At 38.1% G+C, this 17,012-nt stretch overlaps 1 protein-coding gene across 10 annotated transcripts in view; it reads left to right on the top strand.

The window, feature by feature from the left end:
* The window catches only part of PTPRA (protein tyrosine phosphatase receptor type A), a gene marked incomplete at both ends in the record, with an annotated part of 86,424 nt that overhangs the window by 12,100 nt on the left and 57,312 nt on the right, over positions 1–17,012 (top strand). For 5 of the 10 annotated variants that reach the window (XM_084247061.1, XM_084247058.1, XM_084247055.1 and 2 more), the window contains 2 exons: positions 15,103–15,181; positions 15,692–16,030. In XM_084247061.1, the coding sequence (XP_084103187.1) occupies positions 15,103–15,181; positions 15,692–16,030 (418 nt within the window). Of the gene's footprint in view, positions 1–15,102; positions 15,182–15,691; positions 16,031–17,012 lie in introns of those variants that run through there. The other 5 variants (XM_084247057.1, XM_084247053.1, XM_084247059.1 and 2 more) reach the window with 3 other exon arrangements.

Genomic DNA, 17,012 nt, shown 5'->3' with positions numbered 1-17,012 from the left:
ACCCAGCGCTCAACCGCTGCGCCACCGGGGGGAGGCCCAATTCTGGTTAATTTTTTGAGGAATCACCATCCTGTTTTTTACAACAACTGCACCCTTTTACATTCCCACCAGCAGTGCACAAGGCTTCAAATTTATCCTCATCCATTTGGATGCTTGCTACTTTGTGGGGTTTTTTGGTTTGTTTTTTGTTTTTTTATAACATCCAATCTAATGGGTGTGAAGTAGTATCTCAGTATGGTTTTGATATGCATTTCCCTAATTAGTGATATTAATCATCTTTTCTTGTGTTTATTGACTGTAACTGTTTTGTAGAAATGTCTATGCAAGTTCTTTACCCTTTTTTTTTTTTTTTTAGATTGATTTATTTATATAAGCACTGGGTACAGTCAGAAGCGCGGGAGGGTGAGAGAATTCACCCGAGCCAGAGCGGGGAACAGAACAGGCAGAGTGACGAAATACACTGCTGAGGGGAGCAGCGGGTGTGGCAAGAGAGGTCTGTCGCGCCATGTGGCACCCTCGCCCGGTGGCCGGGGATTGAACCGGGTGCTACAGAGGCTGCGGGCAGCCTCACAGCCCAGCACTCAACCGCTGCGCCACCAGGGGAGGCCCCTTTACCCATTTTTTAATTTGATTTGTTTTTTGGTTATTAGTTGTAGGAGTTATGTCTATGTTCTGGCTTTTGGTCCCTTATCAGATTGATGATTTGTACATACTTTCTCCCATCTGTGGATTCCCTTTATATTCTATTTATATTGTTTATTCTCTTTATATTCTAGCATCCTTTAATGCACAGACATTTTTAAATAAGTCCAACTTATCTAATTTGTTTAGTCGTTGCCTGTGCCTTTGGTGTAATATTGAAATCATTGTCAAATGTGTTATCATGAACAGATAGTACTTTTCCCCCTAAATTTTTCTTCTAAGAGTTTTATAATGTTATCTTTTATGCAAAGATTTTTGATAATCTTTTGCAGGTTTCTCAACAACTTGTTAAAAAGGTTATACCTCCTCCTTTGAATTTTTTTGTACTTTAATGAAAAATTATTTGGGCTTATTAGTATTTGTCTCTAGTTCTCTATTTTATTCATACCTCTGTGTATTTATCCTCTTGTTTAATTATGGTCTTAATTATGGTCACTATATTCTAAACCTTAACATTGATTTCTCCCATTTTATTATTTTTCAGAATTTTTCATGGCTTTTATGTATATACACTGTACACTACTTTAGTTTCATATATCTGGTTTATTCCAAAGTATTCTGTGAGCAGAACAAATGTTTCTCCTTCTTGTTCTTTGTCTTAATTTATCTGCAATATAAATTTTTACCAAACTACACTGAATATTTTTTTAAATAATCTGATTGACCTCCTTGCTTCCGGTTCATCTTTCTCCAGGCTCTAGACTGAATCTTGCTTTAGGTAGATATAAAAGTCAATAGAATTTAACAATCTATTTAATAGCCTTAGTCATCCCATTTCATTATCTACATAATTTCACCTGTGGAACTGAGCACCTCTCCAGGGCCTCAGACCCCTGCTAACTTTAGGTGGTCCTCTTCCTTTATTTTGGACCAACCACTCTATCACATTCCCTTTCTCAAGAGAAAACCTGTAAGTTGATTTCTGGTATCCTAGGACTTCCTCAGAGGCCTACCAGCAGTTTTTCAACCTGCTTTTTCTCACTGGCACATATTCAGTGCTGTCCTACTCCACCCTTCTTGGTGGCATATATCAATTTCCTTCTCATCAACACCCACCTATTACAACTTCCTATGCTTGTCAGATGTCTCCTGCCTGACTCGCTCGTTGCTGCTTTTGTCACTCTCACAGCTGTCTTCCTTTCTTTGGCTTACTGCCTGACTTCCGTGGCAGCTGCTTTCATTGCCTGTCTACCATTCTGTCCCTTCTCCCACCCTCCACCCCCTAACCCTGTCCCATGTAGGTACAACAAGTATTGTAGCACCTTCCTCACAGTCAGAAATAAATCTCATCAGCTTCCCCATATTATGACCCAAAGCTGCCATCCTTCTGATAACATTGCCTTTTACCTGACTCAGGCAATTGGAACTTTCTTGCAGCAGACATACTCATTCAGAATTGGCTAACATCTTTATGGCTTGGGTGTGTGTGGGGTTTGGGGTGTACCCAGAAGTTCTTGGTGGGGTGGGTCCTCTTCCTCTTTACCATCACCGGCTTCTGGCTGTGCAGGATGGCACTCGCCCTGCTCATGACACCCGTGTGTAGGTCGCAGCGGTACTTGATTTACATATCAGGTCATACCAGCCGCTGTTGAGAGTGGCCTGGGCCTTCTTGTGGCTCATGGGCCACACATAGGTGGTGGGTTTTCACTGGCCAGATCTTGATTCATGACCATCACCACATCTTTCCCTTGGCTGGCTGCATGCCCACAGTCTTTTGGTGAGTCAGCAAGTTGTAGTGGAAGGAGTAGCAGGTCTCGGGATTGTTGAGTTCAATACTGTACATCTGCTTGTTCCTCTTGATGAGGAAACTGGAGCAGTTTCAACTGATCATCCATTGGAGATGCACAGACATGGTGGTGGCTCCTCTCACTGAGCGGCCAGAGATGGAAAGAATGGCACCTCATTATCAAGTCTTCAATTCTACCCTTATAAATTCTCCCCAGTCTCCTCTGGGTATTCCTGCCCTACACTGAGGTTCCCTTGATTTATAGGATAAATTCATTCTGAAGCTTCACTCAGTGGTCTTCTTAACCTCAAAACCCATCAGTAGATGACACCTGTTGTCAATCATTTCTAAATCCATATTGTTCTATTCAACCTCCCTGGACTTACAGCTTTTGGTGATTCTTCAGTGTTTTCAGTGGAAAGCTCAAAACTTTTTATTGTGGTTTATAGGCCCCGTCATGACCTAATCATTGCTTTCGCTACCCGCATCTTCACTTCCTCCATATAGCCTTACAGACCCGGTTTTTCTTGTCTGACCTTTTCCCATTCATTTAACAGATATTTGTTGAAGAGCTGTTGGATGTCCTTACCCAGTTCTAGTTTATTTGTGCCTCGCTACTGGTGAGTGGATTATTTCATGATGATGTCTACATTTGTCTCTCTGTTTTCCCAGTATCTAGTGAAGCATAAAAATAAAAACATGAACTTTGGAATTTTAAAAGCCCAGAATTTGAATCCTAATAGTCACTTGTGAGGTGACCTTGAGCAAACTCCTTAACCTCTGTAATATTTAGAATCTGCACCTGTGGAATGGAAAAACAGTATCTAATTCAAGAAGTGGTTATGAAGATTAAATGGTCTAAAGCATATAAAATGCCTAGTTTCTCTTTTATCTGCAAAATATGAGTAAGAAGAGTAACTTATAGAATTGCTGTGTGATTTGAGATAGAATGTTGCATATTGAGATAATATGGACCTCACACTTGGTCATATTTTATCAATAATAATGTACTGAATATTGAATACTTAACTTTGAATTAATGGACTCTTAATGGAAGCTATCATAGCCAAAGTCTAAACTTAGGGAATATGTAGCTTGAGCACTTTTTTGCTAGACTTCATAGTGTTGATTTCTTTTAACAATTTTTTCTCTAACAAGTAGAAGCAGCATTGTACTTACTAGCACATAAGGGCTTAGAAAAATGCATTCCCAAGCACCCTCATCATTACCATTCCTGGGCCATGACAAGTTCTAACACTGAGAGTTAGTCTTCTGATTCCTTATAACTAGCAGTATCAGAATTGAGGTTGGTTGTATATATCAAAAAATAAAATAGATTTACTTCTTGTATATACAAAATCTGAATGTAAATAGGACTGGTATGACATTTTGACAGTGTCTTCCGAGAATTCATTCTCTTTCTAGTGCTGTAATCTGCAATTCTCAAAGTAACTTCAGGGTTGTTAATGGCTATTGAGGCTGTAATCATCATATCTAAGTTGCAGATTACAGACTGGAGGACAAGAAAAAAAGACTCCCTCCCTTTCCTTTTAAAACACCTTCCTAGAATCTTGTAATACTCTAGTTTATATCTCTTTGGCCAGAATTTAGTCATTTGTTCACACATAGCTGAGGAAGGGATATGTTCTCCTTTGTACTAGCCCCCAATTTTCTCTCTTCTTCCTATTATAGTTCCTTTATTATTATTTAAAGATTTATTTATTTATACAAGCACTGGGTACAGTCAGAAGCGTGGGAGGGTGAGAGAATTCACCAGAGCCAGAGCGGGGAACAGAACAGGCAGACTGGCGAAATACGCTGCTGAGGGGAGCAGCGGGTGCGGCAAGAGAGGTCTGCATGCCATGTGGGACCCTTGCTGGCGGCCGGGGATCGAACCGGTGCTGCAGAAGCTGTGGGCAGCTTCGCAGCCCAGCGCTCAACCACTGTGCCACCAGGGGAGGCCCTATTTTGGGTGTTGCATATATATTTCAAATAATGTACTTCTTACAGATGTATAGGTGTGTATGTGGCCCAGTGTCTACATTTGTTTTGGTTTTGTACTTTGAATGTGACAAATAAACTTTTTGGGTGAAAAAAAAAATAATGTACTTCTGAAATATGTGTAAGCATGTATAACCAAGGATTAATGAATTTAATATTCAAGTTTTCTGCAATTTAGAGAGATTTCCCCAGCCCCTAAAGGTACATAACATGGTAGTTCATAATAATGCCAATATTAACATCATAAACTTGAGGAGATTGAGAGGAGCCATACAACAGACTCCTTGCAGGCTGAGCTTTAAGATGGGAAGGCATGTGTGAATAATTTAACTGGCCAGCTTCCCACATATTTCTAGAAAATGTCTTGGATCTGCTATACCGAATGTGAATTTTCAGAACATTTAGACAGTGTTCTTAGACTCTCAAATGTGAGGAAAACAACTATATTAATTTTTCAGAACCTCCTTTGTCTTTTATCTTAGGGTTTTTAAATATTGCTAATGGCATCTGGTTTTCCTCTGTGTTTGAATGTTAAACTTTCCTGACTGAACACCCTAATATATTTGCAATGGGAGCAGTATTTTTAAGTAAGAAATGTTTTTGTAATGAAATAAGGACTGTATACTGGCCCTTTTTCTGGGTGTGGTAGGGTAAGGGAGAACACAATGTGTGTGCCATTGTGTTCAATAAATTAGGTTACTGCCCAGACTTCATGATTCATCTCCCAAAGCTCAGTTATATACTCACAGTTAACCAAAGGCTTATGATTTACAAGTGCTTTTTGAAAAATGAAAAAAATTTTTTTTGAGAATGTATATATAAATTGAGATTCTTTATTTTGACTGTTCCTAAATATATAATTTTTTTAACCTCCTTGACCTTTTCTCCCATTCCCCCTTCAGTGTCCACTAGTTTATAATAACATGGCTTTGTCAGTATGCCTGTTTTGTTAACTTATATTACTCATATATACAAAATAATTCAATAGCTGTCTTTCTGTCTTCACTTCCCATAATCCTCTGAAGTTCCTTCCATCTTGCTTTAAATGTTAATACTTCATCTTTCCTTATAGTTGAATAGTATCTCATTGAATGTATATACCACATCTTCTTTATCCAGCCTTCTGGATATCAGTGGGGTCTTGAATTGCTTCCATATCTTAGTCATTGTGTGTAATACAATAAACATTGTGGAGCATAGAATTTTTCAAGTTAATGATTATATCTTCTTCAGATAGAGACCCCAAAGTGGAATTACTGGGTTTTCTACTTTTAGTTTAGGGCCAAACCATTTTTCCAAAATAGGCTGCACTAATTTACATTCCCATCAACAAAATATAAGTGTTCCTCTTTCTCCACAAACTCTTTAACACTGTTGGGAAGTCCTTTTGATGTACTTCAGTCTCACAGGCATTAGGTGATATCTCATTGTGGTTTCATTTTGTATTTCCCTTAGTAGAAGTGATGATGAGTACATTTTCATTTATCTATTGGCCTTCTGAATATCATCTTGGGAAAATTGTTCAGATCTGCTGCCCAGTGTTTTAACTGGGTTGCTTGTGTTTTTGTTGTTAAGTTAGATGAATTCTTTGTTTGCATAACCCCTTGTCAATTGGGTGATAGGTGAATATCTTCTTCCATTCAATTGGATATGTTTTCGATATGCTAATATTTTTTTTCACTGTGTAAAAAGCTTTTTGAGATAGTCCCAATTGTTTATTTTTTGTCTTCTTTCCCTTGGCGTAGGAGTCAAGTCCCTAAAGACATTGCTAGCAATGATATCTTGAAATATATAACCTGTGCTTTTTTCTATGTATTCTAGAGTTTTGGGTCTTATGTCTAAGTCTTTAGTTTGAATTTATTATTGTGTATAGAGTTAGAAAAAGAGTCAACTTCATTCTTTTACATGTAGCTGTTCAGTTTCCCAGCATCATTTGTTAAAGAGAATCTCTTTTCTCCATTGTATGATTATGGCTTCTTTTCTAAAAGTTGTTTTTTTTTTTTTTTTTTTTTTTTAATAGAGGCATGTTCCATTTATTTGTCTGCTTGTTTGTTTGTTTAGTTTATACATGCACGGGGTACAGTCAGAAGCGCGGGAGGGTGAGAGAATTCACCAGAGCCAGAGTGGGGAGCAGAGCAGGCAGAAGGACCGAAGTACACTGCTGAGGGGAGCAGCGGGCGGCAGGAGAGGTCTGCGCGCCATGTGGGACCCTCCTCCAGTGGCCGGGGAGCAGCCGGGGATCGAACCGGCACCACAGAGGCTGCGGGCAGCCTCGAAACCCAGCGCTCAACCGCTGCGCCACCGGGGAGGCCCAGATGATTATGGCTTCTTTGTCATAAATTAGGTTTTCATATATGTGTGGATTCATTTCTGGAGTTCAGTTCTATTCTGTTGATCTGTGTGCCTATTTTTATTCCAATACCATTTTGTTTTAATTGATGTTGCTTTATAATACAGTTTAAAATCAGGTGACATGATGTTCCGTTTGTCTTTTTTTCAGCTATTTCGAGGTATTTTATGGTTATATATTTTTTGTACTATTTCCTTGATATTATTCAAATTTTAATGGGGATTGTGTTTTACACACACACACACACACACACACATTTGAATTTTGGTAAAATAGCCATTTTGACTGTTATTCTCCCTATTTGTGAACATGGAATATCTTTCTGTGTCTTTATGTCTTGTTTTATGTCTTTTAATAGTTTCTGATAGTTTTCATTATATAATTCTTTCACCTTCTTGGTTGTTAGTTCCTACGTATTTCTTTTTACACAATTATAAAAGGAGTTTACAAAGAAAATGACTGTCAGCCCAGATACTTTATCTAGACAGGCTATCATTTAAGACTGAAGGAGGGATAAGGAGCTTTATAGAAAAACAAAAATTAAAAGAATATATCATCACCACACTGGCTTTCAAAGGAATTCTAAAGGGACTACCACAAAATAAAAAATTTTAGCTGAAAGTAAGAGACACCAAAATTATACAATGAGGAGGAAGGGAGTAAAAATATGTACCATTAGAATGAGTTTGAAATCAAACTGCTCAGAAGGTCACAAGTACAGGTGATTGCCATAAACCTCAGTATAAGCTCCAAACAACAATCAGTACAAGTGACACATAAGACAATGGAAATGAAATCGAAACAAGATAAAAAGGAATAGGTCAAAAAGTAAAAGGACAAACTATAAGAACATACATACACAAAAAATAACAAAATGACAATATATGTGTACGCATACATATATGTGTGTATATCAGTAAACTAGAAGACAATTCTGTAAGCAAATGGCTTAAAAAGACAGGAACAGCTATATTTATAAAATAGATTTCCAGGTAAAAATAGCTAATGGGAGAGAGAGATGAGCAATTACATAATGTAATGATTAAGGACCTAATACAACAAGAAGATATAACACTTAAAAGTATATATACACCAAATGATGAAGTATCGGGATATATAAAGCAGTTACTAATGGAATCAAAGAGCAGTATTTCAATGCAGTAGTAATGGGGGACTTGAACACTACACTTACAACTATGGACACATCAGCAAGACAGAGAATAAATAAGGAACAATAACCTAAAATGATGAGTTGGATCAGATGAGCTTGATAGACATCTACAGAACATTTTGCCCCCAAACAACAGAATAAATATTTTTCTCAAGTGCACATGAAATACATGTTGGGACACAAGTCAATTGTCAATAACCTTATGAAGGGGCCTCCCCAGTGGCGCAGCGGTTGAGCGCTGGGTTGCGAAGCTGCCCACAGCCTCTGCGTCGCCAGTTCGATCCCCGGCTGCTCCCCAGCCACCGGAGGAGGGTCCCACATGGCGCGCAGACCTCTCCTGCCGCCCGCTGCTCCCCTCAGCAGTGTACTTCGGTCCTTCTGCCTGCTCTGCTTCCCGCTCTGGCTCTGGTGAATTCTCTCACCCTCCCGCGCTTCTGACTGTACCCAGTGCTTGTATAAATAAATAAATAAATCTTTAAAAATAAATAAATAACCTTATGAAGATTAAAATCACACCAAGCATTCTTTCTGGTCATAACACTATAAACCTAGAAATCAGATTAAAAAAACATGGAATATATAATTTAATCTTCAGTCAGGCCTAATCAAAAGTAATATATAGGATGGGTGATAAAATCATACAACTCTTTCTTAGCAAAAGCAAACAGAAAGATTAGTTAAAATAATTCTGATATATCCATGCAATGAAACACTATGCATGCAGACATTGAGAAAATTTGTTTCAGTAAATATGCAAGCTTCTAATTGTGTTATGTGATCTTATTTATAGTAGGTTTTTTTTTCCATAATGTGTGGGTTTATGCTGGTATAGTATAGGAAATTTCTAAAGGATATACAAAAAAGTGTTTCGTTACCACTTTTGGGAATTAGGACTGGCAGTTAATGAAACTTGCGTTTTGCTTTGTGTTATTCTGTTCTGTTCGTATTTCTTATAATTAGCATGTTATACCTAAAAAATAGTTTATATTTGCTGTGGAGGAGAGGCAGGCCCAGTATCTTTCCTATACTGCCAAGTAATTTTAATAATATTGAAAGATTCCATTCACTTCAGCTATAAGATGGATAATGTCTAAGGAGCTAATGTAAAACATGGTGACTGTAGTTGATAATCACATTGTATATTTGAAATTTGATGAGTAGAACGTAAATGTTCTCCCCCCCAAAACTGCGAGGTATGACTGTGTTAATTAACATAATGAGGGAAATCCAAGCACTGTGTGTGTGTGTGTGTTTCAAATCACAACAATGTACACTTGAATATCTTATAGTAATTTACTGCTATTCAACCTGAGGTTGCAGGCTGGTCTGAAGGTGTGCAAGTGCCCTCTGTACCTATGCAGCAATCCCTATTGAAGTCTGGAGTGCCCAGCCTGCCACTGAGAACTGGTCTGCAGCTGCCATTGCTCAGACTACTAAATGGGTGGGAACAACCACAGAGTGGTCTTAAGCTATTCTTCCACGGATTCTTTAATAGAAAATGGAAATAAGTTGATGGAAAATAAGCAGTTTCTTTAAAAAAAAAAAAAAAAAAGGCCCCTATTCACAATGGTAACTGTATAACCTGGAATAAATGCAGGAAAAATGTATATGGCAAAAAGAATATGATAACACTTTGAGAAACATAAACTTGACTAAATGGCAAAAATACTGCATTCCAGGACTATAAAATTCAATACCATGTTAATGCTGGTTTTCCTTGGATTAGTATGTTATCAATCTTTTATTATAAAAACTTTTTTTTAATATTTTATTTATTTATTTATTTATACGAGCACTGGTTACAGTGAGAAGCGCGGGAGGGTGAGAGGACTCACCAGAGCCAGGGCGGGGAGCAGAACAGGCAGACCGACAGAGTACACTGCTGAGGGGAACAGCGGGTGGCAGGAGAGGTCTGCGCACCATGTGGGACCCTCGCCGGTGGCCGGGCATCGAACTGGTGCTGCAGAGGCTGCGGGCAGCTTCACAGCTCAGCGCTCAACCGCTGTGCCACTGGGGAGGCCCTATTATAAAAACTTTTAAATATAGAGAAAGTTGAGAGAACTTTATACTTACTACCTAGATTCTATAATTAACAGTCTGCTATACTTGTTTAATTATATATCTGCCATCTAGCCAGTTCACACTCATCTATCAGTTCATACTATTTTAAATGTATCTCAAGGTTAGATACGTATTTCCCAAGTACTTTAAGAGTGCATACCATTTACTATAGTACAATATTTGTTAAATGGTGGAGTTGTTTTTAGAGGTAAAATTTATGTGCAGTGAAATGTACAAATCTTGTTTTATTCAGTGAGTTTTGAAAAATGTGAACACCCATGCAACTCAGTTCCCTGTCCAAATACAAACACTATTGTCCATGGAGGTACCTTCATGTTCCTTTCTAGTAACCCTCCATCTCTTTCCCAGACAACCATTTTGATTTTTTCCATTTATTACAGACTTCATCTATTTGGAATCATACATCGTATTCTCTTTTTCATTACCCTTTTTCACTCAGCATAATATTGTTTAGATTCATCCATGTTGTTGTATGGATGGGTGATTGTTTCCTTTTTATTGCTGCATAATAATCCAGTGTGAGAATATAACACTCTTTGTTTATATAATATTTTATTGAAGGTTACGTAAGTTTTCTTCTGGTTTTAGTTATTATGAACATCCCTATACTAGTCTTCCCGTGGATATATGCTTTTCTATCTCCTAAGTAAATATATAGGCATGGATCATAAAGTAGGTATAGTTTATTTTTATGAAAAACTGTCACACAAACTAATTTTTAAAACAAATGTCACAAATAGCAATCCATCCTAAAAATCATGCCAAACAAGGCAGAACCATTCCTCTGTTAGAATGTATGCACAGGATTTTTGGCATCCTGCAGATTACAGCTGGCAAGACCGGTTTCTTTCTGACATTGATAGAGCATATGTCCCTCAGACTCAGCTGTTTATCTGTATCAAGACTAGAGCTTCGTTATAGAACCAACTTTTAAAATCCTTGATTCAGAGAGAGGTGTGGGGAAGAGATGAATATGAGAAAGTGTGAGGTGTCATTAAATTAGGTATGAGAGAGTGATGGTAAGGGTTAACAACAAAGAGATGTGGAGGGGGATATCTGGGCTTTTCTCTCCATGAATTTATATTTATTTTTTTGCAAAAGTTATTTTTTAGATAGCTCAAAATCAAAGGGTGTCTTGTATACTGAAATGATCTCCAAAGAGTCTCCTCATTTGGTTTAACAGCTGTTTGGAAATTCCATTTTGTGAATATGCCATAATTTCTTTAACCACACCCCCCACTCTCATTAATAACCACTTAGGTTATTTCTAACCTTTTTCTATTGCTAAAAAAACAATGCTGTATTGAATAACCTTGTACATAGGTCACTTTAAAAGTATAGGTGTGTCTGCAGAGTTGTCAAGTGTAATTGTATCAGTTTTTGTGCTTTTGTAATTCTGATATTTATAAATCCTATGAGAGTGCCTATTTATTTAAACCTTTGCCAGTGCAGCATTGCTAGTTTTTATTTTTCCTCATCTGATAGGTAGAAAATAACATCACAGTATAGCTTTAATTTTACTTTCTCTGATTATGAATGATATTGACCATCTTTTTAAATATTAAAGAGAACTACTTGGCTTTCTGCGAATTGTCTGTTTCATTTTTTTTGTCCCTTTTTTGTTGTTTTTGGTACCCTTTAGTAATTTGTAGGAATCCTTCATATATAGGGAAATTAGACATTTGTGAATGAGTTGTAAATATTTTTAAATAACTCATTCTTTAGAAATAAGGCCATAGCTGTTTTAGTGCAATACTGTAAGAAACAGCCAGATTGCCATGGAGACAATTCTTCCTAGAAATTTGACTGTGAAGTGGATTTGTGGAGTAGAGAGAATGCTAGCAGGAGGACTGATGTAGACTCAATGGAATTTTTCTTCTTTTCTTTGAGAAATTCTTTTTTTTTTTTTTTTTAATTTTCAGAGTCCCAGTTGGTAACTATGTGTATTTTACACAGATTGCAAGGCGGAATCACATTTTGTAGCACTTGTCTCTAAACTTTGAACTGTGAGTTTTAGTGCAGTTTCCGTGGAGAGTCACCATTACCAGCAGTAGTGCCATTTTGCAGGCAGTTACAGCACTTGGGATTTCCCTTATATCCAGTGACTTTCAAGCGTCCACATTGGGAACTGTGTTTATATCACTCAGTTTCCAGGGTGGAATCACTAGGTATTGCTCTTTTCACTACGCTTTGAACCCTGCTAGTTAGTGCAGTTTCCATGGTAATTCAGCATTACCGCCATTAGTGCTGTTTTGCAGGCAGTTACAGCACCTGAGATTTTCATCATATCCAGTAACTTTTTATTTAAATTTTATTTTTATGTTCCCCATACAATTACAACCCCCTTATTTTGACCCCAATCTCTCCTTTCCCTGCCCCCCACAACCCCCATAGAGTGTCTCTGGTTCATAGTTGTTTGTTGATTTTGATATTTTCTTTCTTATAGTTATTCTTTTTCCTGGTCCCTTATTTAAGTTTTCTAGATTCCTGCTGTGAGTGACACCATCCGGTATTTTTCTTTTTCTTTCTGGCTTATTTCGCTGAGTATGATCCCTTCCAGCTCCATCCATGTTGCTGCAAATTGCATGTGTTTACCTTTTTTGAATGCTGAATAGTATTCCATGGTGTATATGTACCACATCTTCTTGATCCAGTCATCTATTTTTGGGCATTAGGGTTGTTTCCAAAGCTTAGCTATTGTAAATAGTGCTGCTATAAACATAGGGGTGCAGGTGCTCTTTGGAAATGATGTTTCTGTGTCCTTTGGGTAAATACCTAGGAGTGGAATTGCTGGATCATATGGAGGTGCTATGTTTAGTAGGTGAAGAAATCTCCACACAGCTCTCTATAGTGGTTGGACCAGTTTGCACTCCCACCAACAGTGCAGGAGAGTTCCTTTTTCTCCACACCCTCGCCAACATTTGTTGCTAGTTTTTTTAATATGTGCCATTCTCTTTGAGAAATTCTTAATTGTGTTTTAATACTTAAAAAAGGGAGAAGTCAGGCTAAGATGGTGGTAGGGATCTATAGGACAAGGATCTTAAGCAACTCTCCTACTGAGAGATTCTCCGTAGGAATTGCAGAGAAGGAAATTTGTAGATATGATAACTGATGTCCCAGTCCAATTGCTTCTGTTTTTTTTTTCTGATGTGAAGGCAAGGCTAACAGCCAGGGTTGTGGAAGGAGATGGTTGGAGAAAAGAGGTTCTTTGCAATCACTGCTATGAAGTATTGGTGAGAGCCGACTAGAGAAGTACAGAAAGATTGCGGAAAGTGAGGTGCAAATAGTATTGTCAACCTATGGGTTGTTTGATTTATTAAGTAACATCTGGCAGCGTTAGTGTAGGGCTAACTGTTGAATTCATTCAAGATCGGACCTTTTGTTATCCCTTCATAAGTGTAATAGAGGAACAGTATTTAGGATATTAGCAAAGGAATTTAGAATATTAGCGAGGGAGTGATTGAACTGGCACCAAGTTTTCTTGGTTTTGTAGAGAAGAAAATAAAGATAATACAGATCTTTCAGAAAGAAAATTGAGAGAGTGGTTCATCAGGAACAGAGAGAACTATAGGGATAGGAAGTATGGTTGAAGAATGGGAAGGTAAGATTCAGCATGATAGCTTTTCCTGGTGATGGCAAAATTTCGAGTGCAGCCATTGTCATGGGTGCCCCAGATGGAGTAGAGGTCAGGTCATTGAATCTGAGGAGGCAAAGAACTCTGAGGCTGGCCCAGATGTGAATTGTGGATCTGTGAAGATGTCTTCCAGGAGAATACCAAAACTTGGGGATGGGAAGAAAACTGTGAGCCACAATGCAATGTCTTCAGTGACAAGGAAGTGCCAGAAATAATAAGACAAAGAAGACTTTAAGAACAGGGACTATTATAGTGGACCCCAAGAAAAACGGTTTATTGGAGGAATGCAAAACCTCAGCCCTACTTCCTGATGTGCAGCTCTGGGCTGCTTAGAAAAGAATACTTGGAGACTGGAGGAGGGAAGGGAAATAAGGATGGGTGTGGTTGCAGTTTAGTCAGTAAGTCTCCAGAATTTGCCTGAGTATACTTATGTCCTTTGGGAAGAGTAGGCCTTCTCTAGGGTTTGCCTGGTTTGGATCTATGGTTAGATCTTGTCGGTGACATGGATTTTAAATTCTGACATTTCTCTCACTCCCTATATTACACATGCAAATCTTCTCCAATTTGGCATTCACTCTTGCATTCTTTTACTTTAGGTATATGCAGTTTCCTTTTAGGTTTACTTCTTATAGTCATGCTCTGTAGTCAAAATCTGTTTTCTTTTTAACTTATTTATAATTTTTACTTATCAAAATATCATACCTTTTGTTTTTAGACACTTAGAAAATAAAAAAAGAAATAGCATAAAGCTCAGTGCCAAAATATTTTATATAAATTTTTTTCTTCTAGTCTTACTTTCACTCATATGCATACATAAATTTGAGATCATGGTATATTCAGTTTTGAATTGACCTTTTTAAGCTTAAAGATGAAGAGCTTGGGGCCTCCCTGGTGGCGCAAAGGGTTAAGCACAGCACTGTGAAGCTGTCCGCAGCCTTAGCAGCACAAGTTCGATCCCCAGCCAAGGACCTGACATGGCGCAGCAGACCTCTCCTATCTTACCTGCTGCTTCCCTCAGCAGTATATTTCAGTCTGCCTGTTCTGTTCCCCACTCTGTCTCTGGTGAATCCTCTCTCACACACACACCCCCGCACCTCTGTTCCTGTATGCCTAAATAATTAAATCTTTAAAAAATAAAGTGAAGGGCTTATTCCATTTTCTTAAATTCTTTGAACATAGCATTTTAAATAGCAATATAATATTTATTTTAACTTTTTCCTATTTTCCTTATTATTGGGATTTTGGATTGTTTCTACCTCTTCCGCTTAGTGAACATCTCTGTCATTTAGCCTGGAGGAATGTGCATGTCCAACTTGGTCACGTGAGCACATTTTAATAATAGGTGGGAAATTTCTGCCCAGTACTCTTTTGGTGAGTAGTTTAGACATAGTTAGGATAATATAGGACCTTATCTAACATGGTTCTCTATTTTTCAGGTCATCATGGATTCCTGGTTCATTCTTGTTCTGCTCTGCAGTGGTCTGATATATGTCAGTGCCAACAATGCTACCACAGGTAAATTGTCATTCTTTAAGGCCGGCATTGAGGGTACAGTGTTGCTCCACATTTAATGATACATATTTAGAGACCTAGGTGAGGAGTTGAAATTTAAAGAAAGGAAATAATAAAAATTTTATTTATAAGCAATGGTAAAATTAAGAGTATTTGGAAATCTCTTAGTCATATTGAATGTTTAACATTGTTCTATATATCACATACTATTGTGAAGTAATGAGGGAGATTATGTGCTTATTCTTAAAAAGTAAAAATACACATATATTGGTGTTATTTAAGACTCCTGTATATTTATCTGGGGAACTTAGTGAAAAATGCAGTTTCTTCCTTACACTGTAGACCTTTGGGGGTGGTAGGAAGGTCCAGTACTAAATATGAACCATGAGGGTGCATATCTGATGTTTGGTCTCCAAGAGTTTGACAGTTTATTAAGGTTTGCTGTTTTGTGCATCATAACTTTGAAGCTGTCACATACTTCGTATGATGTTTCCTTATTTTTCGTGTTTATAGTTTCACCTTCAGTCAGCGTTACAAGATCAATTAAAGCATCAACAGCTGAATCACTTAAAGAGGCCAAAACTTCAAATCCTGCTTCTTCAGTAACTTCTCTTTCCATGACACCAACATTCAGCCCAAATGTAACTCTGGAACCCACCTATGTAACCACTGTCAATTCTTCAGACTCTGACAATGGGACCACAAGAACAGCAAGCTCCTATTCCGTAGTCACTACAGTTTCACTGAATGGAACGTGGCTTCCAGATAACCATTTCACAGATGCCAGAACAGAAATTTGGGAGGGGAATTCCAGCACTGCAGCAACCACTCCAGAAACTTTCCCTCCTTCAGGTACTAGAAATGGGTTTCTATATGTACTCCTTTTGCTCTTTGAGTTTATTTACCCATTTATTATCTTTGCTTTCTAGCCATAAAATGTCTTGAAATAATTGCCCGCGCAGAGCAGTCAGAGAAGTATCTGTTTAATATAAAGTTAAGAGGAAAAACGACAGTTTCTGGAGGATATTCTGCTATGCATGTGGTCCTGCTTAGATTGGGGAGGCTTAAACCTACCACAAGGTAGAGAAGGTTAAAAAGACAAGATAAAAAGGGGATGTAATTAATGATGCAAGAGATTGGAGATGAAAGAGCTGCAGAGGCTGAGTAATAAGATTAGTGTTGAAAAGGAAGGGATCCAGAAAAAGAAGGGAGACCTTAAGTAGGAGAATAGATGTGGATGTCTATAAAAACTAGAGATGGAGTGGGACTCCTTTAGTCGGGGGTGGGTGCAGTTAAGTTGCAGTGTACTGCCAGTTTGTTCAGGGCATCAACCTGCTCACTTATCTGCTTGAACCAATCACTGGTTGAAGTGGAAGTGACCCCACAATAGAATCAGAAGCCTGAGTCTGAGACTAATAAGTAGGGCAAATTTCTGATCTCTCTGAGCTTTTCAGGTTCCTTGTCTGTAACAGAGCATTAGGGAGTCCCTAAAAGGGCTTCTGTGAGGAGTAAAGAAAATAGTTGTTCCCTGACAGCTACATAATTGCCACTCCTTTTCAAGCAAAAATCATTGTTCTCACTTCTGTGGTCACATTCCCTTGGCTCATGTTTCTCCCATTAGATGGTGAGTGCCCTTCGGTGGAATCACATCTGCTCATGGAGGCATCAGATACGAGTCTGATATGAGTCTCATTTGGTTGCTAGAGATGACATCTCTTAGCTAGACCTCAGAACCCACCTGCATGTTTTAATCCCATATTTTCTACTAGAAAACAATAATACAGCACATCTTTGCCATACACTAGCTATTTGACCATAAGCACATTTATTTAGT

The sequence above is a fragment of the Talpa europaea genome (assembly GCF_964194135.1).
Source record: "Talpa europaea genome assembly, chromosome: 11".
Classification (NCBI taxonomy): domain Eukaryota; kingdom Metazoa; phylum Chordata; class Mammalia; order Eulipotyphla; family Talpidae; genus Talpa; species Talpa europaea.
Note: the sequence above shows the minus strand (reverse complement) of the source record. Positions and strands in the feature narration are given on the sequence as shown.